Source organism: Salarias fasciatus, chromosome 3 (assembly GCF_902148845.1).
Source record: "Salarias fasciatus chromosome 3, fSalaFa1.1, whole genome shotgun sequence".
NCBI lineage: Eukaryota > Metazoa > Chordata > Actinopteri > Blenniiformes > Blenniidae > Salarias > Salarias fasciatus.
In genome coordinates, this window is record NC_043747.1 from 23,436,370 (window position 1) to 23,463,485 (window position 27,116).

The 27,116-nt window shown below is 42.4% G+C and overlaps 3 protein-coding genes across 5 annotated transcripts in view; 2 read left to right on the top strand and 1 right to left on the bottom strand.

Annotated features, from left to right (window-relative positions):
- Positions 1 to 2,499, bottom strand: part of exoc6b (exocyst complex component 6B) — a 78,206-nt gene extending 75,707 nt beyond the window's left edge. For both annotated transcript variants that reach the window (XM_030088072.1, XM_030088073.1), the window contains exon 1: positions 2,262 to 2,499. In XM_030088072.1, the coding sequence (XP_029943932.1) occupies positions 2,262 to 2,350 (89 nt within the window). In that variant the 5' untranslated portion in view covers positions 2,351 to 2,499. The remainder of the gene's footprint in view (positions 1 to 2,261) is intronic.
- Positions 1,659 to 11,445, top strand: tkfc (triokinase/FMN cyclase). The gene is made up of 18 exons (XM_030088079.1): positions 1,659 to 1,760; positions 3,549 to 3,679; positions 4,058 to 4,247; positions 5,018 to 5,122; positions 5,245 to 5,432; positions 5,606 to 5,684; positions 5,780 to 5,869; positions 6,474 to 6,508; positions 6,583 to 6,667; positions 6,750 to 6,839; positions 7,273 to 7,389; positions 8,167 to 8,286; positions 8,413 to 8,550; positions 8,631 to 8,737; positions 8,822 to 8,928; positions 9,261 to 9,294; positions 9,499 to 9,591; positions 10,966 to 11,445. The coding sequence occupies exons 2-18, from the start codon at positions 3,674 to 3,676 to the stop codon at positions 11,122 to 11,124; spliced, it is 1,743 nt and encodes a 580-aa protein (XP_029943939.1). The 5' UTR covers positions 1,659 to 1,760; positions 3,549 to 3,673; the 3' UTR covers positions 11,125 to 11,445.
- A 1,022-nt stretch (positions 11,446 to 12,467) lies between these two features.
- LOC115385949 (circularly permutated Ras protein 1) lies at positions 12,468 to 25,818 on the top strand. 2 transcript variants are annotated; one of them, XM_030088075.1, is made up of 20 exons: positions 12,535 to 12,565; positions 13,372 to 13,470; positions 16,075 to 16,126; positions 17,516 to 17,572; positions 18,110 to 18,217; positions 18,312 to 18,398; positions 18,468 to 18,553; positions 18,634 to 18,822; positions 19,452 to 19,496; positions 19,591 to 19,680; positions 20,277 to 20,428; positions 20,515 to 20,596; positions 20,796 to 20,917; positions 21,033 to 21,117; positions 21,875 to 21,981; positions 22,064 to 22,176; positions 22,253 to 22,364; positions 22,447 to 22,587; positions 23,208 to 23,301; positions 25,428 to 25,818. In XM_030088075.1, exons 3-20 carry the CDS (start codon positions 16,075 to 16,077, stop codon positions 25,521 to 25,523), a joined length of 1,818 nt encoding a protein of 605 aa, XP_029943935.1. In that variant the 5' UTR covers positions 12,535 to 12,565; positions 13,372 to 13,470; the 3' UTR covers positions 25,524 to 25,818. The 2 variants fall into 2 exon arrangements, with proteins under 2 accessions (XP_029943934.1, XP_029943935.1); XM_030088074.1 differs by lacking the exon at positions 13,372 to 13,470 and having other exon boundaries at positions 12,468 to 12,565.
- Positions 25,819 to 27,116: the final 1,298 nt, after the last annotated feature.

Sequence of the window (27,116 nt, forward strand, 5' to 3'; positions counted from 1 at the left end):
AGTCATGCTGGTCAGGCTGTGAGGTGAAAAAGTTCAGAAAACACTCGCAGAGAGATAATAAAGCGGTGTCCTTGCCCTGGAGAAGTGAGTATACTCTCATTTTTTTGCCTTCTTATAAAGCAGCTCAGTAACACTATTTTCTCAAAGCAGTGGCATTAAACCAGTCGATAGGGTTGCAACGATTAGTCGACGTAATCAATGATGTCAACAGTAAATGTAAGTATTGATGCATCATACTATAGTTAATGTATAATAAAATCTCACACTGGCTGCTTCATGCTCATCTGTCACTGCAGTGCACTACAGGACGTTCTGGGACGCATTCAGAGGAATGTGAGGCTTTAAATCGCAGTTTCCAAAGACTGAGGAACGTTTCACTGGAAATAAGCCAGAGAAAAAAGGAACTCTCATTCCACAGTAGCAGTGCTCAAACATCTTAAACGCCAACACCCCGGAGCCGCTGTACCACCACATACTACAGAGAATAGCCGCTTAAAGGGATACTTCAACATTTTGGCAAATTGGCCCATTTAGCGCAATTCCTTAGTCATTTCAAACAGCATACTTACTTTTTTTGTGAGGGCGAGCTATTATTTATTTAGAGGTGAGTCGGGGAAGGTTTTCGGGACGGACACAATGGAAGAGGATGGTATTTTTGTTTACCCTCGTCAAACTCATCAAATACAAAATCCAACAACCGCCAAACACTTTGGTGGACACGTTATAATCTGCACATTCACTATGCTGTGGAACACCAACAAATAATATTGTAGCGTTATGACACTGAAGCAAATACTGGGAACTATCTTTTCTTTTGAAATCACTACGCCCAGACGCCATGTTTAGTAAGTAGTTCCAGCTTAGCAATCTTCGCATAAACAAATCAATCTCGTAATTTTGCATTAATATTTTACAGCGTAGTGAATGTGGGGATTATAACGTGTCCACCAAAGTGTTTTGGAGGTTGTTGGATTTTGTATTTGATGAGTTTGACGAGGGGAAGCAAAAATACCATCACTTCCATTGTGTCCGTCCCCGACTCACCTCTGAATAAACAACAGCTCCCCTCACAAGAAAAGTAAGTACGCTTTTCGAAATGACTAAGGAATTGCGCTAAATGGGCCAATTTGACAAAATGTTGAAGTATCCCTTTAAAAACAAAGAAGATAATTCTGACTAATGAAAAAGTAATTGACAGATTAGTCAACAACAGAAATAATCATTAGCTGCAGCTCTAGTCCACAGTATTTGTTCATGGCTCGTCATGGTCCGCCCTGCTCTGCCTCTGATAGGCTGGTCAGCCCTCACGCTGCCTGGTAAACAGACAACAGGTAATCTGGCTGATGGACACTGCTGATTCATGCAAAAGGAGGGATTTGGAAACCAGAGGAGCCAACGCTGACTGAAGAATAAATAGATAAACGCCGGAGAACTGCGTATACCCTGAACTACACCACTGACAACACTCATAACCAAAACAAAAAACAACTTCTGTCATCATGATGCAGACGATACACTCTGAGTGGAAACGAATAGTGGCAGAAAAAGTACTGGCATTCGTGATGTGACAAGCAAAATCTAGAAACAGCATGTTTCTTTATCCCTGATTTCCTTCAGATCTCTGCTGTCAGTGTTCAGTTTGTCTTCATACAGCTGCATCTCCATTCATTGTGTCCACAGACAGAGGCAGGGTTTGTCAACCTGACACTCCTTGATTCACTGTTTTCTAGCCTTCGCCAGCCTTCTGGGCACCACCAACAGTGAGTAAAACCGATATGAGGGATCTGAGAGGCAAACAGAGTGTTGAGGGAGCAGAAAACAGCTCATCTGTCAGCAGTGAGCAGAATGTCAATGAGTTAGCCGAGCTAGCTCCAAGCTAGCCTCAGTTGCTGCAGTTGCTCAACCAAAACAAAAACAAAAGGCAATAATGATAATTACAACGTGACAGGGTGGAGGTGAGAAAGTTAGAGCCGTGCCAACAACCAGGACTCACGGTTCATGCCGAAGCGCAACAGTTTATGATGGGAAGTCGCTAAATGTGAGGTTTGCTAAAGTTAGCCGACTAGCTGTCCGACAATGGAAGCAGGAGCTTTAAAGTTTTCGCCAGCGCACCGGGAGTCTCCGGAGAGTCTCCGGATCGGCGCCGCTCGCAGCTAGCCGCACTCCGGCAGCCGGGGCAGACGCCGCCGCCGCTACCGCAGGGGGGGCAGAGGGATGGTTCACCGGGGGAGAGGGACACCGCGCCGGGTCGCTCCACTCACCGGAGGGTCGGTCCGATGCAGTTAGTGTCCGTGCTCTCGATCTCCCGCAGGATACGCTCGTGTTCGGCGGCTGCCTCCACACTCGCCATCCTGCATGTTGCTCCGGTCGGTTCCGATCCGAACTGAGCCGAGCACGTCCGAGTTAATCCGAACCGAGCCGAACGGATCCGAACTGAACCGAACTGAGCCGAGCCGACCGCACTGACCGAGCTCCGTGCGTCACGCAGGAGGAACCGGGGGGTTGGTTTGATGTGTGCACAGAGCCAACGCGAGCGAGCGGAGTTTCCCTCCGTGTTGACAGAAAGTCCGTTTGGGAAAACTTTTGCAGGATTAGTGCTTTTAAAAGGCTTTTCGGGGTCTCAAAAGTTTAATAACCCCACCAAATGCTGCAAATTCAAAGAGGAACATGAATCAGATGAATCTTCCTCTCTCTTCTCTGCTTAAAAAGAAAGTTACCATGTTTATTTGATATTCTGACCACAATAAGGACATTTTATTTTTATTTCAGTTCTTCTTGTTATGTTTTTAGGTTTATATTATCTGGAATGCCACTGTGCATTACTTTTCACCAGAAAAAGAAAGCAAATAAATAAATAAATAAATAAATAAATAAATAAATAAAAGTCCAGAAATTAGTTTCTAATTTAAATTTCAAGCTTTTTTTCTGTATCCTTTCCCTCTGTTATGACCCCCTCTGGGTCATCAGGTACACAGACGCAATGTGCTGATCTTTTTAGAATTTAATTCACCCTCAGGGATGTTAGAAACTCCACCGGCCTATTGTTCTGATGTCTGCTACGAGAGGAAGAACATTTCAGCTCCGTGAACTAATTCAAATACAGTCTCACAACTTCCTGAATATTTCAATGAGGTAATAGTGTATTCATGGTACAGGAGCAGAAGAACAACACACAGCAATTCCTGTGATTAACAACTATGTGGATGAGGAAGTGAAAATGCTATTAATGTATATGCACTAAAAACATTCATAAAAGTAATTGTTTGAGCTTTTATTTTTAACTTTTGTTAAATAATACCTCAGAAATGATACTTACTCTTGTACTGCTTCAGAGTTCTTTCTTTCTTTCTTTCTTTCTTTCTTTCTTTCTTTCTTTCTTTCTTTATTTTAAATCAATTTTCCAGACCAAAAAAACAATAGTTTTTTTTTTCTGGAGGAAAGTAGTTGTTCTCAATTACAATGTGATGTAATTATTGATGCTCAACCTCAAAATATCTGACTTTTATTATCTCAGAGATTCATTGGAGACCATTTATGTGCTTCTGTAGTCTTTGGCTTTTATTTTGAAGGCGGCCTTGCAGACCACGTGGTGTTGGTGGGCGTGGCTCTGCCTCTCCGTTCCTTCAACCTGCAGCCAGTCAGTCAGACGGTGAAACGGTCCAGGACGGTTCCGATGGAGGTAAAGGCGTGGGTTTAAGTGATGTTTCAGAGCGTCAGTAGTGCTATAAGCTGACCTGCGAGGTGGTTTTAGTCCTGAAATGAGCGGAAGTAGAGGAAAAGTGGATGATTCTGTCTCCACGGTGGAGTCCTGTGCAGATTCACAGGGATCAGAGTCCATTGTAACAGAAGAGAGGCTGAAATGTCACTGTTACTTCATATTTATCTTCTTTTAACATCACTGATTCAAATAAAAAAACATTGTGCATTCAAACTGCACCAAATCCAATGAATTAAAACATAAATGTTGATCTGAATGTATGAGTTTATTAATAAGACATGATCACAGTTTCAGTTATTGGCTGTCATAAGTAGCTTTTTGCTTGTTTTCTGCTTCCAGCCCCAGAGGAAGTTGATCAACTCGGTGGACAGCTGTGTGGACGAGGCCCTCTGCGGCCTGGTCAGGGCCTCCGGGGGCCTCGCTCTGCTGAGGGGTCACAGGGTCGTTCTCCGGTCTGACCCCAGCAACCTGAGGGGCAAAGTGGCCCTGCTGTCCGGTGGGGGGTCGGGCCACGAGCCGGCGCACGGGGGTGAGATCCTAATACAGCATTTCCTTCTGTTAACTGCATGGATGACACTTGAATAGTGCATCTTTCTCCAGCTGGCATCTTCCCTCTTATACGTCTCAAAATTCCACAGAAAGTAACATCCCAAGTTTACTTCCTCTTGTATTTTGGGTGCTTAATTGGTTGGTTCCTTGGTTGTTGCTTGGTTGCTTGCGTACTTGGTTGGTTGGTTGTGATTGGTTCTTGGTTGGTTGGTTGGTTGATTACTTGGTTGGTTGCTTGGATATTTCCATACTTGATTGGTTGGTAGGTTGGCTGGTTGCTTGGTTTTGCTGTGGGCTAGTAGTGAGGTTGATTAATTGTGTGGGTGATTGTTTGAATGGGTTGTTGCTTTCTTGGGTTTTTTTTTTTTTTTCATTTACATTAGATTATTGTTGCCCCTGTATCACTGCTGTAACTATTTTTTGAAATTATAAAACAATGTTTCTGGTAGATCCCATGTTTTCTTTATTGACTGGTTGCTTGGTTGGTTTTGCAGTTGGTTGCTTGATACCGTGTAAATATCATCATGTTATAAAATGGACTAGTTTCTCTGAATGAGAAATGATTACTGAATAGCTATTTACAGATGTTACTGTAAACACTTTATGAAAGTAAGTGTATATACACACACTCTCACAATCACCTGGAAGGTAACTGTCTTCTTTTAGAGTTTGTTTCAGTGTATTTAGCTACAAAATAGCCATAAAAAGCTTCAGTTTTCCTTCATCTCGCTGTGTTTGACCCTTCCTCAGGGTACGTCGGTGCAGGGATGCTGTCTGCGGCTGTAGCTGGAGGAGTGTTTGCTTCCCCGCCTCCTGCCAGCATCCTGGCTGCCGTACTGGCTCTCCATGATGCAGGTGATGCACATTTGTGTTTTTATTCTTTAGGGGTTTGTTGTTGTCAGTCATTGAAATGCAGGGCATAAAATATCTTCATTACTCTGCTCCTAAACGAAGCAATGATGTTCGTCCTTCCACAGGGGCCTCCGGGGTCCTCCTCATCGTGAAGAACTACACCGGCGACCGCCTCAACTTCGGGCTGGCCGCCGAGCAGGCCCGCAACCACGGCGTCGCTGTTGACATGGTGATAGTGGCCGACGACTGTGCCTTCGACCAGCCCAGCAAGGCGGGCCGGAGAGGCCTGTGCGGCACCGTCCTCATTCACAAGGTGCTTCATGGCGTTTCAGGTGTCAGGGTGTTCCACCTTGGGATTCGTTCAAAAAGTAGCGTCTTTTCTGAAGCATCAACTCAGCTCCTCACTTTAAATGGAATTGTCGACTGTATAAATCAATCTCTTGTTCTTTTCTAAGTGAATAAACCCTTGCTCTTACTTCCTGTCAGCTGGCAGGTGCCTTGGCTGAAGAAGGCCGCTCATTGGACCAGATTGTTTCTAAGATGACAGAGGTGTTGAAAGGAATCGGTGAGTCTGGTTTCTGGGCCCGTTTACGCCATTTCAAGTGAAAATGTGAATCTGCTGTTGCATTGTGGATGTTTTGTGGGGTTCCGGTGTTTCAGGCACATTGGGCGTGAGTCTGTCGCCCTGCAGCGTTCCAGGCTGCCGGCCGTCCTTCGACCTGCCGCCCGGGGACATGGAGCTGGGACTGGGTGAGGGACGGTGTCAAGGGGGTGGAGAAGGTGGACATAGATCACACCTCAGTCAGTTCACTTTGTGTGGGAATTGGGCTAAATTCATTGATGAATATCTGCTGTTGGACGATGTTTTCTGCATTTTGAGGTGAGTTAAAATAAAGATATTGATTTATACATAATACTGACAAAACTCACAGAGCTACGGGACATTTTAGGTCCACAGGTCATCCTGAAAGTCATGTTTTTGGACTTTGGGAGGAAATATAAGTACCTAAAGAAAACCTATATATGCTCATAAACCTCCACCCAGAAAGACCACTCAAGATATACAGACATGCAGAGACGATCTCCCATCAGTGTAAACCTACAGCAGCTTCACTAGAAAATGCTCCACAGTGGCTTTTTTGAATGTAATCAGCTCCTGTATTTTCTGGACAGACAAAGTGGGTAATTGCAGCCAAAGTTCCTTTTTCCTCTTGTTGTCTTCCACAGCTGATTCCTGACACTACGATTGGGAAATGCAGCTTGATAATGGAAGCACAGATGGAGAAATTCTGACGGAACTTTATGGTTAAAACCTCTTTTAAATATTGACAAATGTTTTCCATCTGTTGTTCAGGAATCCACGGTGAACCTGGGATCAAGCGGTCCAAGGTGAGTCCACCAGAATCCACTGAAAACAGCCTGAAGACCAGTTCCTGTGTCTGAATCTCCGTCTTGTTGCTCAGGTGGCGTCTGCAGACGAGGTGGTGAAAGCCATGCTCGATCACATGACCAACCCGGCCAGCCAGTCCCATCTGCCACTGACAACAGGTCTTTTGTTTGTTTAAAATAAAAGATAACCCTCTGGATTAGTAGGTATAACTGTTGTGTGAACTTGACGCTTGTTTTCCAGGAGACACTGTGGTTTTGTGTGTCAACAACCTCGGAGCTCTGTCCTGTCTGGAGATGGCTGTGGTCACCAGAGCGGCCATTAACTCCCTCGGTGAGGCTGCCTTTCCATAGTTTGGAATGAGCAATGAGGGCATTTTTTTCTGCTTGTTTCAGAGTTTTGGACAAAATGGTTATAAAACTCAAAGTGTTCAGGCAATTGATTACATCGAATTTTTTATTGAAAATTTTCAAAATTATATTAAAATAACTTTTCTTGAAGACGTCAACGTGTTGAGTTTCAGATGTAATTTGCGTGCCATCAACTAGCCTTGTGTTACCGTTTCTTACCACTAGGTGGTGTAGTGAGTAGTGAGCACTGCTGTCCATGACTGAAGTACTAGCGGAATACAGTGGATTAAACTAATAGCAAACTGAAAATGTTTCACTGAGCACGGACTGCTGCTCAGCGCTCAAAAGACACAGTTCATGAATAAATATAAGCAGGAATTCTCAGGATCTTCTTCAATCTGATGGGTTGTTTCCAGAAAACCGTGGCGTGGCGGTTGCCAGGACGATGTCCGGGTCGTTCATGACGTCGCTGGAGATGGCGGGAGTGTCGCTGACTCTGATGAAGGCCGACCCGGAAACACTGCGACTGTTTGGTAACAAAAACTCTTCTAAACAGCCCGATCCTGAACGTGAACGTACAGTATGGTGAGATGAGGACTTTTTTTTCAAAATCATGCGCGAGAAATCGTGACACTCTGGAGGCCGCCATTGTTGTTACTGGGCATCTGTTGAGCATGTCCAAGAAGAACTGGTTATTATGGCTATGGTGTAAACATCCAAAACGCAAAGAAAACTTTCAATATCTGAATATTTTAGTAGAGACGGAGTAATGATGGATTCATCATAAAAATGAAATTCCTGGAAAATGTTGCAATTGCCCCTAAGCTTAAAAAAAGAAGTCCTGTAGTTGGAAGTTCCAAGTTTTGTAATCTATGGAACCTACACTGGAGTCCTGAACAATATACAAACCTACAAACAGAGTCTAGAAATAGATGCAACTCCCCCGAAAACCACATTCTGTTCTTAATGCTTCTCAGTTCATTCAGAAGTTAAGCAAACAAGACGGGCTGTGTCAATAAGATAAGTAGAAGGCTTATTTTCTCACTGTGAACATTGTCGGGGAAGCTGTTTCCACCTTTTTGAAGTCTCAGAGTCCAGATATGAGGCGAATACAGGAAAAATACTCAGCTGTGTCTTTAACCTAAAGCTTATTTGAACTTTGACCTGGAGCGGCTCTGTCGGAGAACAGGTTCGTTATTGAAACATGGTCCTCATAAAGTCCCTAAACCAGAACACACGCACCTGAATACATAAATCTGGTTGACGCAGTGATTTCGGTGATTTATACCAATGGTTTCTGATCCGGACAGACACAAAGACTGGCGCCCCCGCCTGGCCGAACCTGAGCGCTGCAAGCGTGAGCGGGAGAGACTACGTCACTGACCCCCCGACCTCGAGCACGCCACCTCAGGACAGCAAACACGCGGAAGGTCGGTGCACAAGCTGCGTTTTCCAGACATTGACTTCACCGCCTAGCGGTTGCTGAAGGAACTGCAACATGAGGACTGGAGCGGGACTGAAATGACAGGTAGTGTGTCTCTGATTGTGTCGTTCAGGGCCGCTGAGTCCCATCATGCGTAAAGCGCTGGAGAAGATTTGTTCCACCCTCCTGGAGAAGCAGGAGGAGCTGAACTCTCTGGACCGGGCCGCCGGGGACGGCGACTGCGGGAACACCCACGCTCAGGCTGCCAGAGGTGAGGAAGCGTCCGGCGCCGCGGCCCGGCGCCTGGGGTCACACGGTTAACGCTCTGGTTGTGTTGGACGACCCCCTCAGCTGTCCGGGAGTGGCTCCAGGGCCACGCCGTGCCCGGCCGCCCCGGGGAAATGCTGTCGGCGCTGGCCGGGCTGGTCCAGGAGAAGATGGGCGGGTCTTCAGGAGCGGTGGGTTGATTGACGGCTGCTGGAGCTCAGTCCACACACACACACACACACACACACACACATTTATATCTGTTTGCCGCTCAGCTGTACAGTTTGTTCCTGACCGCCGCCGCCGGTCACATGACCGACGGCCGGAGCGACGCTGCAGCCTGGGCCGGTGCAGTGCATGCTGGGACGCAGGCCATGAGCAGGTACGGAGGGATGGTTTCTCTGAAATAAACCTGAACAAATAACAACTGGAAGGAAAAGACAAAAGTGGCAAAACGTCTTGAACAGTGCACGTTTCCATGGCAACAGAAATGCTTAGAATGATGTAGTTCTCATGTTGGGCCACTAGTGGGTGCTGTTGTTCAGTTTTTGTATTTATCCTCATATGTATTTCTATATATGTATTTTTCTTATTTTAATGATTTAAATAAAGTTAATTGTTTTCAGTTGCAGCTCTGTTGGGTTTGGACTGCTGTCTCACTGTTTGGACCTAAAAGTACAATAAAACGGTTTTTAAGTGTTGGATCTCTTTCAGATACGGAGGTGCTGAACCTGGAGACAGAACAATGGTGAGACAGAAACATGGAAAACATGAAAAGTTCAGACTATTTAACCTTTGTCTGAACTCCCAAGGAGACCCAGATTTTAAACTTGGTTCATGTATAGATGTATCTCTATAGAAGCAGAGCCAGATTCTTCACAGACACTTACAGAGCAGGATTCTTTAAACTGAAGATTTCCCCGTCAAGATAAGTCTGTGTGTGTTTCTGCAGTTGGACGCTTTGAGTCCTGCAGTAGACGAGCTGATGAGTCTGAGAGCAGCGCCGCCTGCTGATCACATGGCTGTGCTACAAGCTGCTGTGCAGGTAACATAAACTCACCACAGTGGACGTTTCGAAGATCATTTTTTATTTCACAGCAGAGGTCAGAGATTGGAGCCTGATCAAGTCATCTCCATGCCATGTTTTTGCTCTGACCATGTATCACACCAGGTGAATCTAATCAACCCTGCTCCTCAGCTTGTCTGTGGTACATGGTGAGGGCAAAAACATGGCATGGAGATGACTTGATCGGGCTTCAATCTCCCACCTCTGTTTCACAGTAGTGAAGTGTTGGAAGATAGCAACACTGGCGAAAAATTTGAACATTTCTTGATTTATAGCTTTAAATAGAGCCTCAACATGTCTCTTACTGGATCTCTGAAGGAGGCTATAGATCTTCTTTACACATCTCATTCAGCTCAGTGTTTTACTGGCAACTAAGGTTGCTCAACATGCCGTTCATCAGATTTTAAAGGAAAAACACCAAACAGTTTGGAAGAAATATGGAAACTTGAGAGCATCGCCACTTAGTCATTTTCCAGATCTATGGTAAAATTGTATTGGCATATAGATATATGTTGAGACATATAAACATGCATCAGTAGAAATGTATAAGTAGGCATAGACAAATCAGCTGATGTACAGAGATAAGTAGATCTAGACATGCCTCGGTAGACATATGAATATATTAATACATATAAATGTGTATTTGATGTAGAAATACATAATTATACATAGATGTATATAATTAGACAACTCATCAATAAGACATGTATAAATAAACATGTAGACAAAAGTAAACATGTATAAGTATACCGACATTTATAGTTAAATAGTCACATATGATTAGACAAGTCATGTTTTTAGACATATCAATATATGCCTAGTCATCTATAAGTGGGCAGATATAATTTGACATGTAAATATATAATTAAATATAGGTACATATAATTAGACATATATAAAAAGACACATAGACACAAGTAGACACTGATGTGCAGTATATAATGAGATATATAGACATATATAAGTAGATATGAAGATGTTATAGAAGTAGATCTGAAATACAAGTGAATGTACACAAGTAAATGTAAATTTAAAAAGGTTGAAACACATCAGTAGACAGATACTGATATGAAAATGCACATAGACGTGTATAAGTAGACATGAAATACATGAAATACATCTGTGTGTTTGTCTACCACATAGATGTAGACAGTCATATGTAGACAGATGCTGATATTAAAAGGCACATAGACATATATAAGTAGAGATATAACCAGATACAGCTGATTGACCAGCTGCCTGATTAGTCAGAGGGCAGCCATATTGGATGAGGATCCTTTTCTCCTCCGCTGTCTTCACGGATGGAAGGATCTTCCTGGTTTGTCCTGATCCGTCCTCCTCCTGACTCCTCAGAAAGCCGCCTCGGGGGCGGAGGCCACCCGCAGCCTCACCGCCAGGGCCGGGCGAGCCAGCTACATCGCCGCCGAGCGGGTCACCCAGCCCGACCCCGGCGCCGTGGCCGTGGCCGCCATCTTCAGAGCCGTCCTGGAGACGCTGCAGGAGCAGGAGTGACGCCGCAACGAGCTCATAAACGACGAGCAGTGCTTCAACTGACACATCAACCCGCACTTTAATGAGAACAAGACGAAATGATCACATGTAGGAAAATGAATCAATGAGAAATTCACATCTTTTGATAGCAAATCAGGGGGAAAAGGAAAGGTTTTGTGTTTTTAATATGATTAACTCACAAAGAAACACTGTAAACATCATTATTCAAGCTGTAATTATATAGTGTGTGCAGTAACTGATCCGAACAGCAGGAGAAGTTTGAGTAACATTCCAAGTCTGTGCTGATTAAATACTGTTGAATAAAATAAGAAATTATTTAAAATTTGGGATCCCGTGTTGAATGTGAGCTCAACGAACTGAGAGCCTCCAACCTGGACAAATAAATGTCATTTATAAACTTCCCTCGAGGAACTCTGGAACTTTCAGATAGAGTGGTCGTCCACCAACTTCAGCCGATATCACTGTGCTTGCTGTGTGAAGAAGTGTTGATGAATCTCACCGAACCTCACATGACTGTATGGATCAGTCCCGACACTGACCGTCAGTTTAGGTTTGGAAACTTCAGATCTTCAGGTTTATTCTCCGTCGTTTCTGGACAGAGGCAGTGGATGAGCCAACAGAGTGATCATCACCGTCAACCACACTTGAAACTACCCCTGCTTCTGTTATCAATTGTTCAGGAACCTCATCCTAGACCCGATCGGTAGAATCAGCACCTGTCAGTTCACAAAGTGTAGAAATATTTAAGAAAAAAAAAGAATCAAAGGTGCAAAGACGACCCTTTTCTTTGAGCCTTTAACTGGTGGCCCCTCCCAGCCTATAGGGCCCTGGGCCAGAGGCTTTTTCATGACCCCTATGTAGCAGACTGCTGGACATGTAGTCACCAGATGATCCCAAGCACATGTTTTTGTGAACTCTGGCCTGGACTGAAGGAAATTAGCCATTAATATTGATCATGCTCCTTTTAATGACCAGCTATCAAATAAAGCTATCATAAATGTTCTAGTTACATAGATTAAATGATATATTCACTTCATGTAATGAAAGCAACGCTAATTATCTTCCGATCACTGATAGAAAAGGTTTGGGACTTAATTGAAAATAGATCTGGTTCATTCATTCAAATTGGTCTAAAATGTGTATTTTGCAGTGAAGATCTCACAGTCACACTGGCTGGAGGATCAAACCAAACCGTCTGTTGATTTATAACATCTGATGGTTAAAATCTAACTTTTAAAGCTCCATATATCATCTTCTCTCATCTCTTCCGGCTCGCCTTGGTTTCTCCGCTCTAGAAAAACCCTCCGTGACTTCCTGGCAGCTGCTCAGACTTTGAACCCGCCTCCACTTCAGCATAAACCCACATTGTTTCCAACGCTCTGTGACAGCTTCAGCGACTCCACACACACACATTCACACACTCACAGAGGCCTGTACAAAGGTAAAGCTCTTTTTTTGTTGTTGTTGTTTAACTGTGATTAAATCAGATCAGATCGGACGGCTGTTGTTCTCACAGAATCAGTCTGCCTGTTCATATAGAACAGCTTCACCTCTCCGGTTCGTGTTTTGAGTCTCGCTGTAGATTTTATTCTCAGTCTGACTTTTATGCGGTAGAGAGTGAGAGCGTCATGCTTAAACAAACTGCTTCTTTTCTAATGCAAAAAAAAAAAAAAACTATTGTGCTTAGACAATAGTTTACAAGAGACATTTATATCAACATCGAAACAGCTTTTAGCTCTTCGTATTGCTTCTGTTCTTAGTTTGTGGCGTACATAAGAAATGTTTTTTTTGGTTATTTATTTATTTATTTATTTATTTATAACCTATCATTTGGATTTTTGATGGGGATTTTTCAAATTCTTTTTTATTATTGTTATTATTATATTGTTGATTTAACCAGGTAAAAGTCTTGTTGAGCTTTAAAAATGTTTTTTTTTATTTGATTATTGGTAATTTATAGATTAAGGACATTTTATGAATAAATGAAAAATGTATGTCTGACTTTATTATTATTATTGTTGTTGTTGTTGTTATTAATATTGTTAGTCATGCACTTGATTTCTGTATTTTTCTCAGTGCTTGGTTAAAATCATCTTGCATGATCAGGAATTACTCACTTATTATACCTACACGAGTACACACAATTACTAATCATAACAATGGTAGAAACCTGTTGCTGAAATATACAGGTGACTCATTTTCACTCAGGTTTTATTCCTAGTAATACGTTCCTCTTTCCTTGTGAAGACAGTTCTGTTTTCCACTGAAAGTGAAAGCAGTGTGTGACGACAACATGTGAAACCTTCACATGGCTCTGTTGAAAAGTAGAGCGGCATTCTTAGATCGGTAGGTGGAGGTTGTGGGCGTCTCTTTTGAACTGTGGTCGAAGCCACGAGTCAAACTGATGCAGAAGCAGGATTCAGAGTGAGAAGAAAAGATTCTGAAAACAATGGCTTTGACATTCAGACTGTAGAGCATCTTCCTCCTCTAACATCTGGATTATAGAGCATCTTCTTCTATCTAACATCCAGCTCATAGAGCATCTTCCAAGATTCAAGATTCTTTATCCGTCATAGACATGTTCAACACAGGGTCAACAGCGCAATGAAATGCTTTGGATCATAGAACCGCTGACTCGCTGAGATTAAGTACTAATAACAGGATAGTGCAACAATACTATAGAAATAAAGTAAACAATATGATGGCATAATGCACAGGTAATAAATAGCATCGACAGTGAGGTAGTTTTGGTCTATCCGCTGTCTCCTGAAGTCCACAAAAATTGATCTCCTTAGTTGTGCAGACGTTCAAGGACAGGTTATTTTCCTGACACCAGGTGGTCAGAGATTTCACCTCATGTCTGTAGGCACTCTCGTCGTTGTTGGTGACGAGGCCGATATGGTGGTGTCAGGGCCGGCGCGGGCTTCTCAGGCGCCCTGGGCAAAGGGGGGGGGGGGGGGGGGGGGAATGGCCGCCGAGTGTCACCGAAAGTTGTCGAGCGGGGGTGGGGGTTGGGGGGGCGAGAGACGGTGGCGATAGTTGTCGAGGGGAATGAGCAAAGCCAAGCAGTGCGCTGCTCAAACGGGCCGTCACAGCGGCGCACCCTGGCCGGTACGCCTCACGGCCTCAGGCGCCCCCTATGGCTCGGCACCCTGGGCAAGTGCCCCGGATGCCCAGCCTAATCGCCGGCCCTTGGTGGTGTCGTCGGCAAACTTGAGGATGCTGTTGGAGCTGTGCCTGGCGGTACAGTCGTGGGAGAACAGGGTGTACAGGAGTGGACTGAGAACACAGCCCTGGGGTGTCCCAGTGCTGAGGACGAGTGTGGAGGAGAGACGACTTCTGATTCTCACCGCCTGAGGTATGCTGGTGAGGAAGCCCCATGTCCAGCAGCAGATGGATTTCTCCAGGCCCAGGGCGGTGGGCTTGGTGACCAGTTTGGAGGGGATAACAGTGTTGAATGCCGAGCTGTAGTCAATGAAGAGCATTCTCACATAGGTGTTTTTCCTGTCCAGGCGGCTGAGGGAGGTGTGAACTGCGAGAGCAATGGTGTCGTCTGTAGACCTCTTTGCTCTATACGCAAACTGCAGGGGGTCCGGGGTGTCAGGAAGGGAGCCACAGATGTGATTCGTTAATGATTCGTTCAAAGCATTTCATGATGACAGATGTGAGTGCTCTGGGCAGGTAGTCATTAGGACAGGACGCTGTGGGGGTCTTTGGGATGGGAATGATGTCGGAGGTCTTGAAGATGGTGGGCACAATACACTGGCTCAGAGACAGGTCGAAGATGTCAGTAAACACCTCAGCGAGTTGGTCAGCACAAGCTCTCAGCACCCGGCCTGGGATGCCGTCGGGCCCTGGTGCTTTGCGGGGGTTTACTCTCTTGAACGTCCGCCTCACTGCATGTGTGTCGATAGAAAGTTTAGTATCCTCCTCACCGTCCACATGTGGTCTGGTGACAGGCGTGGTGCAAGCCTTGAGTTTAGCTCGCACCGTGGGTCCAGCCCGGGGTTTCTGGTTGGGATAAGTGCAGATGGTGGTTTTGGGCACTGTGTCATCAATGCACTTCCCTATGTAGCCTATGACAGAGTCTGAGTATGTGTCAATGTCACCATCCACTGCATCTGCAAACATCTGCCAATCTGTTGTTTCAAAGCATAAGTTGTTCCGTTCCATTTGTAAATCTGCCTAGGAGTCGGTTTGTTTTTCCAATTCCTCCATCTCACATCCAGATTATCGAGCATCTTCCTTCCTTCAACCGTGATAACCGTGACTTTCTCTTCCAGCTTGTTTCAGTTATTAATAGTAAAATAGTCTTTTTCCCCACGTGATTCGGCCTGTTCCTAAATCTACCAAAACAGGAACTGAGCGATTTTCTCCGTTCACACACTTACCAGAAAAATAACTCAGCAGTGCCAGGAAGCTGATTTGAGATTATCACGATGCTGATTCGGCTCATTTCAACATCCTGCATATTGTTTGAAGTTTTTTTTTTTTTTTTTTTTTCAGATTAAATGAAGAGCAGGAAAGAATTAGAAAAGCTTATTTTCTCTTTTTATTCTGGGAAGTGATTGCACATTAAAGAGCATTAGTCCTACTTGTTGCAGGAGAACATGCAGATCTTACATTATGTGTTATGTGTGAAAGATTTACAGCCTCATTTTTCATGAGGTGTGTGGGGCAGAATGGGTTAGTTACATTTTTCACATGCTGACATGCACCGGTGGGTTACGACAGTATAGTAACTAGAGAACAGTGACTGGAAAAAGTAACTTGACCAGAGTAACTGGACCAGAGTAACTAGACCTGAGTGACTGGACTAAATTAACTAGACAAGAGTAACTTTCCCAAAATAACTAGAACAAAGTAAATGGACTAAAGTAACTAGACCAGACTAACTGGACCAAAGTACCTGGATCTGTGTGACCTTTGAACTTTGAACTTGTGTTTCAGATGGAGTTCGCCTGCAGTCACGTTGTGTGTAACTGGAGGCCTGAAGGAGCCGGTGAGTCTCGTTCTGTTTTCTGTTTTAAAAACATGGGAAACAATCGGAAAAGTTTCTTTCTTACCGGGCAGCGATTTCAAAACCATGTTCATTTACACGGAAACGCCATAAACGCTGCACACAATGTAGTTGGCAAGTTGGGCAACAAATTTTTTTTGTAATGAAACCACAAACACACACTGCAGAGAACAACACACTCTAAACAGTAATAATAGGAGAACATAAATATCTGAATGGACAGACGACTGAGTTGGATTGTTGTTACGGTGACGGACAACTATAAAAATACCAGGACCAGGAGAATCTGGACTGGAAGTCATGACCCTCTGACGGAAAACATTCTTATTGTCCATCGACTGAAACATTATTTACTGCAGCCATGGTCAAACCAGGAGTAGCATTTTTAGAAAATTAGGAGACAATGTAAGAGTGTTTTCAAAAAGTCAAACCAAACATTAACAGTAAAACGTACATTTTTGGAAACATTACATAAAAAGAATTGAATGTATGCAATACACTCAAAATATGTGCAGCGTATTTCAAATGTGCAAAATTTCATCTTTTTGTTTTGGCAAATGCCTCATTATTTTTTTTTAGAATAATTACATTTCTTTTTTGTTTTTTAACAAGTCATGTATGCTCTCACACACTGTTTGAAGCAGATATGTTTCACTAGATTCTTTGTTTTCAGTGATTAGCATTGTCTTCAATCCGTTTTTCTTTATTTCAGTGTATTTCTTTTTTTTATATTTTAAAGCTTTATTTTGAACTTGTAAAACATAAGTGAACAATCAGTAAAAGAAAGAAAATCAGACATCCAGTTACTTAAACAATATGACAGAGTCATCAGCATATGGGCGTGCTTCTTTTGCATGAAGGAAAAGGAGAAGAACTTCTTTAATCCGACCCCTTCACATCATTGCTACTATGTTAAAGTACAAAACAAAAAAAATCTTTAATTTCCATAATTTTCAATTCATTATAATACTATGATATCCTGTAATGTCAACAGTTAAAACACAACCACCACTCAAACAATCATATTTCTTTTAAAATTACAACCGTTTAGGCTCCTCGCATAACTTATGATAATGTTTAACGCCACAAAAACACAAAAACTTTTTTAGAGTTGTACAGACTTTATGAACTATTGCCCCTTTTTTTTTCTAGAAAACATGTTTTAAAGATTCTAAAGAGTTTTTGTCTGCTTTCTGCTGATTTGGCACAAAAACATGTTGATGCTTTTCCACCGTGACATTTAACCTCTGAAACTTTTTTATTAAAAAAAAAAAAAAAAACCCTGCAGGTTTAAAGTTGTCGAAAATAAGAGAGATGAATCGCAGCTCGAATTAACATGTGATGCTGACGGGGGTTTCCATCCATCTGCAGGTGCTGCAAGATCCTGGCCAGACAGCGACTACAGAGTGGCTGTCAAACTGCACAACGGTACAAAGAAAAACACCAAAGCTTTTCACATGTGCTCAAAAACAACGTTTAAAAAGCCGTTTTACTGTAACGGGATGAAACTCTCTGGAGGACTGCTGAGCAATAACAGGAAACTGTGTGTGCGTGTGTGTGTGTGTGTGTGTGTGTGTGTGTGTGTGTGTGTGTGTGTGTGTGTGTGTGTATGAGTGTGTGTCAGAGAGATTTCTTCAACTTTTGGATTGTGATGGTGATTTTATATTTCTTTTATTATTTGATAGACATTGATAATAAGAAAAGTAATTAAATTAGTTTTATTTAATTACTTTAATGTAATTTATTCTGTTTAATTAATTTAATATAAATAAAGAGCTTTTCTGTGAAGGTGTTGATATTTCACAGCTTTTAAAGCCTGAGTCTGATCCACAGAGAGAGAAGGCTAACCCAGCTAACCTAGCGAACCTAGCTAACCTAGTGAACCTGGCTAAACTAGCTAAACTAGCTAACCCAGCTAACCTAGCTAAATGCGAGCCACGCCATGTCTTCCTGTCTCTTGTCCAGACGACGCTCCTCCGCCGCTGCCTCCCCGCCGCCTGAAGAAGCCCAAGCCTTCGTCCCTCCCTCCTCCTCTTCCTCCCTCCTCCGGTCCTCCTCCCGTCCCTCCACGGCGTGAGTTTCAGGTTTCATTCATCCTCTCCCGATTCTTTTTTTTCCCCCTCATTTGACCCTCTGACCTTTGACCTCCGATCTCCTCCTCCTCCAGTGGACAAACAGGAAGCGGCGGGCAGCTTGAGCGCCAACGTGAATGTGGTCTCGCTCAGTGTGGGGAAGATGGTGGATGTCGGCGGCGGTCAGTAGACTTCTCTCCCGCCCTCCCGCCGTTTTTCCGGTTCACGACCGTCCCGCTCTCTCTCGCCAGACTCGGCCCCGGAGACGTCGGTGAGCCCGGTGCTCTGTGGGAAGTGCGGCGCGGCGCTGTCGTGCGTGAGCTCGGTGGTGAGAAATGTGAGCGGCGCCTTCCCTCCGTTGGTCGGTTTGCCAGCGCAACCGGGGCGGATCCGTCACGAAGGCTCGTCGCTCCGCAGGTCTGGCCCTGCGAGTTCTGCGGGAGCAGGAACGGCGTGGACGGCGGCGCCTGCCGGGCCGGCGGCGGGCGGCGCCGCGGCGACGACCTCTACCTGCCGGTGCAGAGCGACAACGACTACCAGAACCTGGAGGACACCATGGTGGTCTTCTGCGTGGACATTTCCGGCAGCATGAGTGTCACGGCAGAGGTGTTCACTCCCGATAATTACCGTAGTTTATGCATCAATAGTCCCGCCCCTTTTTGTTTTGTTTGTTTTTTTTATTTATGATTATTATTTTTTTGTTTTATTTTTTTATATATTTGTTTTTTGACACAACAAACGTTTTTGTAGCGTTTTTCAGTGTCTGTTTACACAATGATGCTCAGTGCCACTGAAATCACAAATTGCTGAACAATGGCTTCAGACTCTATTGAAACGGGGCAATTATTGACTCTGAGCCGTTGGGTTCCCGGTTCGAATCCCAGTTAAGAATGACTTTGTTTAAAGTTTCTGAAAGTGAAGGGGATTTCCCCGCCTCTGGTTTAATGCAAATTTTCTTCAACCCATGTGGAAAAAAAAAAAGCTAAATTTCTCTGTATTTTCACCATTGAAGTTATTTTTGATTTTACTTTTATCCCCCTCTGATTTTAGTTTGATTCAATTTCCATGTTTTTGTTTTTTTAATGCAGAAAATGAAGACTTCAAAGTTTTAGGTTCTTTTTATATTTTACATAATTTATTTTGGTTCTATGAAAAAAACTTTAAATAACTGGAAATATCTCAGGCAAAGTACAAAATGTCATATTTCAAAGCTCTCGTGGTTTTTTTTTCATCAGGTCACGTCAGACGGCGGCTCTGCGGTCTACAAGTCCAGACTAGAGGTGAGACATGTCCAACATTCACGATTAGAAATAAAGACATTACTGGAATGTGGACATGTGTTAAAAAGCTTCTGATGGCCCTCTGTGTGGACAGGGAGTCCAGGACGCCCTGCAGAGGGCGCTGTCCAGCATGCTGCAGCAGACTCCGCACAGGAGAGTCGCCCTGGTCACCTTTAATGATGAGGTAGAAGAAGATCCAACCTTCATCACTCACTTCATTGTTTCTGTAAATTTTACTTAAAATTCAGTATTTTTTTTTTGTTATTTATTCTTATTAAATATACAGAAATGTAAATAATAAATTATACTGTTTAAAATCCACACAATAAACTACAGCTATATGCATTATTACAACAAAAAAGAACATTAAAAACAAATTCATTAACATTACAAAACTTTACTCAATAAACAACTAAATGATACAAATCAGCAATTTGAATAATTTTATCTTGAATACTGAAATTGTTTGCATTTCAAGTACAGAAAACATACTTTATTATATAAACTATAGAAGTATGTTCAAAATTAACACAAAAAGCAACAAAACAAAATATAGTTTGACATACAAAAATGAACAGAATGCACAAAAAAGGTGATGAACACTAAACATCGAGAAAAATGCTTAAGAAACAACAAATATTTCATGATAAACACAATACAAACACTGACACAATAAACACAATGCATGTTCAGAAACATAGACACTAAAATATTCATTCATAAAATGTCAGTATGAATAAATCAGTGTGTGAAGCCGTCCACAGTGTCGTCTCCTCTCAGGTGGTCCTGTACGGCGACGGGACCCGGACCCCCCTGACCCTCAGGGACTGGGCCTTGGTGGACTACGACCACATATGGCAGCAGGGCGTGTCGTACAGCGTCCCCCACTGCATCGCGGAGACGTTCCCCCACCTGGCCCGCCGGGTCTCCGAGTGAGGGCAGCCCCACGGAGAATTCTCCCGCCGCTCCGGCGACCCGCTGACCCGCTGACCCCTCTGGCTGTTTCTGTTCCTCCCAGGCTCAGGGAACACGGAGCCACGTCTCTGGGCCCGGCGGCACTGGCCTCGGTCGCCATGGCGTCCAGGTACCCGGGGTCAAAGGTGAGTCTGTGTTCTTTCGTCACTGGAAAAATCCATCACATTTTTACACTTAATTCAAATGTGCTTCTTTAACTTGTTTATACTGCATGACTCTTTTTGTTTTTCCTCCAGTGTTGACTGTGGGTTTTTTTTTTAAATCCGTGTGTGTGTGTGTGTGTGTGTGTGTGTGTGTGTGTGTGTGTGTGTGTGTGTGTTACAGGTCGTACTGTGCACCGACGGAAAAGCCAACATCGGGCTGGGCGAGATGGAACAGACCACCTCTCCGTCTCCTCTCACTAATTATTTCTACAAACAGCTGGCTCTGCAGGCCCTGGACAGAGGGTGAGGACACACACACACACACACCTACACACACACACACACACACACACACACACACACACACACACACACACCAGAGTCACCCAGCCCTGATAACGTCCCGGTTGTCTTCCAGGGTGATCATCTCTGTGATGAGCTTCGAGGGGACGGACTGCCGCCTGGCAGACATCGGCAGGCTGGCCGACACCACGGGAGGAAAAGTGAGGCTCAACACGTCGACTCACATTCCAGCAATTCCTCCAAAACACGTCAGATATGCGACGACTAACCTACATCTGAGATGTCATCCTTTTATTTATTAGAGCAGAAAATGCTGAATAGTCTGAATTCTCAAAAGAGCTAAGAATTCACGTGTTGATAGACAGTCACTGCTAGTTTTATTTTTATTTTTATTTTATTTGAAAGTGAAATTAATAACAATTACACATTAATGGTAAAAGCACTTTTTTAAATCAGTGATAGTTTTTCAAAGTCTTTAAAAAAACAGAAAAACTCTTTAGAACATTGATTAAAGTCTCCAAAACACCAGAAAAAGTGTGTAAAACAAAAGAAAAAGTCTCAGAAACACCAGAAAAATTACCCACAACACTGGAAAAATCTTCCAAACACCTGAAAAATTCTCAAAAACACTCTGAAATGGGTTGAAAACGTGTGATAGTCTCCAAAATATCAAAATAAAGTCTCCAGAGCAAAACAAAAAAGGCCTCAAAACAACAGAAAAAGTCATCTGATATATCAGTTTGAACTAAGTCAGAACAGAATTTAGAATTAGAATTATAAATTTCAAACCCTTCTAAACTTCGTCCTTCTGATTTTGGCAGCTCGCTCAGGATTCCAACCCTTCCTGCTAACCGACCCACCTGTTATCAAACCGACCTCTAAATGACCTTGTTGTTGCCTGAATATGGCCTCCAGTTAATCTGAGAATGATGCGAAGCCGTTCGGTCTCCTGCTCAGGTGAACATCGTCAGCATCGGCACGGTGGCCACAGAGATCCAGTCCATCTCCGTCGATAACGTCCTGGCAACGGGCGTCAAAGCGACCGTCATCTCTGCTGAAGGAGTGTGAGTGTGGTCACAGTAGAATAACCCTATATTTTAAACTATTCGGGTCATTTTTATCACTTTTCCTTTGGCTTTGATGTAGATATTTTCCATATGAGGATCAGGACAGTCACAGATTGGAACGAGAGATTGGAAATGTAACCAGCGGCCTTGAAATCACCTTCCAGTTCGCTGTGAAGCCACAGTTTGTGAATGGTAACAGTCCAAATCAGCATAACCTTTAACAGGCTTTAACATGAATGAAAAGGCGAATAAATAATGTGTTTTCCAGATTTTCTTCAGAGGGACCAACTTCCCTTTCAGGTGCAGCTGAGCTTCAAGACCAGAGACCAGGAGCGAGTCACTCGAGTCATTACTGAGCAGCGGCCGGTGACGGTCAGCAGGTACAGCCCTCCGCCAGGAATCAAATTGTCCCATCTATCTATCTGTCGCCAAGCTAAACAGTGTTTCGTCTTCTATCTGCAGTCAGATTCAGGCCAACAGGCTCAACATGGCGGTGCTTGGCGTTCACTGCGCTCAGCTCTGTGCCAGTCTCACCATGAACGGACGAGTGCAGGAGGCACAGAAACAACTGAAAGCGCACCAAGACCTGATGGAACAAGTCAGGTAGGAGTCTCTGAGATCGTTTGTTTCTGATACGGCTGGAGGGCAATTGATTTTATTACTTTAATTTAACAAGTTTATTTATGACGTATGTTATCAAATCATGGTAAATGGTAACTAGCTAAACTAAAAGACAAAATAGTATGGCTCCTTTTTGTAAATGTAAGCTTTTATTAATATTTCATAAGTATTCTTTTTAAAATCTAATCAAAATGAAGTTTTAAGAATATCATGTTGGTTTTGTGTTTAATAAAAATGTTTAACACTTTTATCTTTTTCCTGTAGTTACAGCTGTGTACCTATAGGGGCAGTATTTTTTCATTGAAAAGAATAGCATCTTTGATAATGTACCATCATTGTTTTGTCTCACTAGACAATAAATGTATTGCAACTTTTTTTTTTTTAGCTAGTAAACACTAGTTAACTTTACACACATGCTGGTTTACCTTCATTACGAGGGCTCGGATTTGCCAGGTCGCTCCAGTTTGGGAACAACTACCAGAAAGAGCTCATTCTAAAAGTCTACATGATTATTTGGAATTGACAGTTTGATTTAGTTTGAATTCTTAGCTGTATGGTTTAGTCTATTATTTCCAGTATATTTTTTTCTTTCTGTGTTCTAGTAAACTGAGGCCAATGGAAAAAGAGGAGAGTATCTACAGTAACTGGATGGACACGATGACGATTATCTGTGACGACATCAACACTGAATCCCAGGTATGAAGCTTTTAATGGAAGGAATCAGTTGTTATTCTAATAACTGATACCCTACCAAGTAATCAAAATTCAAGATGCGTTTATTTTCAAATCCACAACAAATACTTTATGGTTCTGGTTTTCATGTTTCCTGGTCTGATCTTTCACTGTCTTCCTCTTATGAGTCTTTTTGTTCCACCATAGGTTCCTCTGTGCCCCTCCTCTCATTACTCTTGACCGCTGTCTGGTGTGTGTCATTAAGCCCTCCCGTCCAGTGTATTTCAGTCCTCAGTCTTTTCCTTTGCCTTGTTGGTCCGCCTTCAATGTCTTGTTGTTCTGTTGTTTTACTTTTGCATTTTTTCCTGAAGTTTAAGAGCTGCCAACTGAGAAAATCAGCTCTGAGTTCAACAGATTTCAACGAAACTGTACGTCTGAGTTTCTATTAATGAATCAAGACAAAAATGACAACTAATTTATTTTGGCAGTCATGGAAACCAGATACCATGATATATGCCATAGTTTGACTTGTGTGACTAGGAAAGGTCTGACTTTTTACCAGTCAAAAGTATATATAGCTTTTAAAGTTCCAATAAACTGCCTACATGACTGGAAAGTATAGAACTCTTGTGTCTTCCAGATATCATTTATTTATATCATGTTTTTCCATAAAACAGCGAGCTGTGTTCTAGGAATTTTCATCTCTTTTTCACCAAAATGAAATTTGTCCAAATGAACATTTTTATTGAGCTGCTCCTACCATAGTGCCCTCTACTGGGCTCCACCCATATATTATGCTTAGACAGGGACACCTGTACTACAAACACGGTTAGTAAAATTTGACCTTCTGCTGTGATAGGAGTCCGTGCCAACATCAAGAATTTTTTTTAATATTTTCTATATTACAAAAAATGGTAAAAATGACCAATTCTATCTAAATGCTGTTGCTATGGCAACCACCATTGGGCTACACCCATATGTTTTATTTAGAGAGGGATGCCTGTACTACACATACTGTTAATAGAATTTGAATTAGTTATGTGTTTAGGGGCGTCATGAAATTTTCAACATCTTCCTTATATTTGACAAGCATTGAAAAAGATTTTGTGCTCAAAATCACACTGCGAGCAAAACGAAGTTGCAAACCTTGTTTGACAGCTGGCAGCTTGTGAAGCGTCAGTTTGTTGGGAGCTTCATGGTGAAACACGAAGGGTTAAAACCAGCAAGACCCATTACAACATCCTGAGAACTGCTGCCAAACCACAAACTGCCGCTCTTTCTGTCTGCTCTTCTGTTGTTGCTCCAGGAAATCAAATTCCATTTATTGCTTAGCGAGTTGAAGGGTTTCTGGAAATATTTTTATCTAGAGCAAATCACATATGTAGGCGCTATCATGACAATGACGCTCTGTCCAGAAGCTGACATCCATTACTGAGCCTGATTTAAATTTTTGTCATCACAAAAAAAAAATATATATATATATATATATTGATGCGAGGTCTGTTGGACTACATTTTTAGATATATCTTACATCAGAAAAGATTTTGTTCTCCATATATTAACTAAAAAAAAAAAAAAAAAACTTTCCCATCATGGATATTTTATTTTTGCCTCTTCCAAAACACTCTGGTTTTTCAAAATGTTGATTATTGATGGACCAGCCAGTGTCAGGAGTCTAAATATACAACCTCCGTTACCATGGCAACCACTTTATTATGTGCCAAAATATTTCATCTCAGTTTCCACTTGAGGAAATGCTTATTAAAATCTGAAAGACATAACTTTTCCATGTTTTGGGTCCTCAGAGGTGATTTTCTCAGTCTGCAGTTGTAACGTTTTCAAGTGAAAATGGAAAGCATCTGTTTCGATTCGGGTAAATGTTTATACCGCAGCAATGCTCCGAGTTGCTGAAAATGCAGCCTTTTAAAAACGACTCCCAAGTGGGAACTTTTGAAAAGCATTCTGTTTATATAAATGAGGCAAAATTCACTTTTTTTTAGGCCACCACAAATCCATCTCAATGAAAACTATGAAACACTGTGTAAATGGAACCTCAGAGGAAGGGTTGTTTTTGTTTTGTCAAACGATTAAAGTGAAGCATTTTCATTACAGCTTAAAGGTGTTTTCACAAACGTGTTGATTCTGTGCAGACTCTCTCTGATGAAGCGGCGAAGGTGGTGTACCAGATGAAGAGAGCCAGGAGTGTCAACTACAGCAACAAAACTGCGATGGGAAGGAAAACATGATGCTTGCCTTGGGGATTATGTAAAAAAACAAAACAAAACAAAAATTCTCATTTCTCATGTGGTTGTGGAGATGAATCATTAAATGTGGATAAACAGACCAACAACACCATTTCAGATTTTAATTTGATAGAAATAGTAATAAATATAACATGATGACTGAAGTGTGTCACCACCTGTAACTGGTTTCAGCCAATAAATGTAGAATTTTAATGTATTAAATTGAAGGGTTTTTTTAAGGACTCTTTAAAAGAAGTATTTCCAATGGTTTCTATAATAAAGCATCTTGTTTATTTAATGACTGTTTAATGTTTATTGATTGTGAAGATTCTTGTTGATATACAGCAAACATATCTGACCTACTTTAAAAAATCGTCACCTGTCTGTGACCCTGTTTCACGTTTCCACGGCAACGTTCTGAAAATGACATCCGTTCACATGGAAATGACAGAAATACTGAAAACAATTTAGTTAGCATGAAATACCCAAAATGTACAGAAATTTTTGTCTTTTCACTTGAACCGTTGCCATAAAAAAGGACCCTAAGTCTCAGAGCTTCTTGCTCACCTCGGTCAGTGTCACTGAGTTCACTGTGGTCAAGAAAACAGGTTTCATTCCAACATTCGGCTTAATGTCTTACAGATGCCAAAAATTTATAGAGAGGAGCAGTTATCAGCCTGCTGGTGAGACCATATCTATCACTGCGAGACAACGGAGAATGTATCAATCTGATCTGGAGATAGGCGAGTGGAAATATACTTTAAGTCTTGCGATGTGTGTCAGAGCGGAGTAAGCTGTGAGAAAACACACAGTCTGTGTGCTCAGTCCGGTTGAAAAGCATATTAAGTTCATTCCAGTTCATGTTTTTGGACTCATGCACATATAGAACATGCAAACTTCACAATAAGGACCATAAGTTATGTTTGAACTGATAATCAGCACCAAAATGGAAGCAGTAACGTTGAGAAACAATTCAAGACAATGTTTTCAGGTGAAAATGGAAAACTGCCGATGAGTTTTATAAGTCAGTTTACATGACAACAGAGAGTAAAACAACTGAAAATACAACTTTTTTGAAAAAAGCTGCAACTATCTCTGTGGAAACAATTTCAGATTAGCTCCACTCAGGTCCACATCAGGCTGTAATTCCAGACGCTCCTGTAGACAAGTACATTTGAATATTCAAGAATCAAAGAATCACCTGAATAAAGCTATCTGTCGATTATTAGAGAGATATCTTGTTGATATTTATAGCAAATTAAGTGAAACTGAAAAATGAGCCACTTCCATATCTAGATTTATGCCAGACACTGCCTGATTTTTACCATATAAAGAAACTATTTCACCGATTTTAGGCATTTGTTTCTTTTCTGTTTTGTTTTTTATTTGCATTCGTTCAGTGCAGATAGGCTACAAACACTTTGTTCCATCTGAAGCCACTGAACTCAAACTGTTCGGAGTTGTTCTAGAGGTACGAGGAGCAGAATGACCTGACTTTATACATATGTACATAAATGTATATAAAGAAAGGGTATTGGGTCTTTTACTGGGTTTGATTGCGTACTGTGTACACAGAGCCGTATCAGACAGTGAACC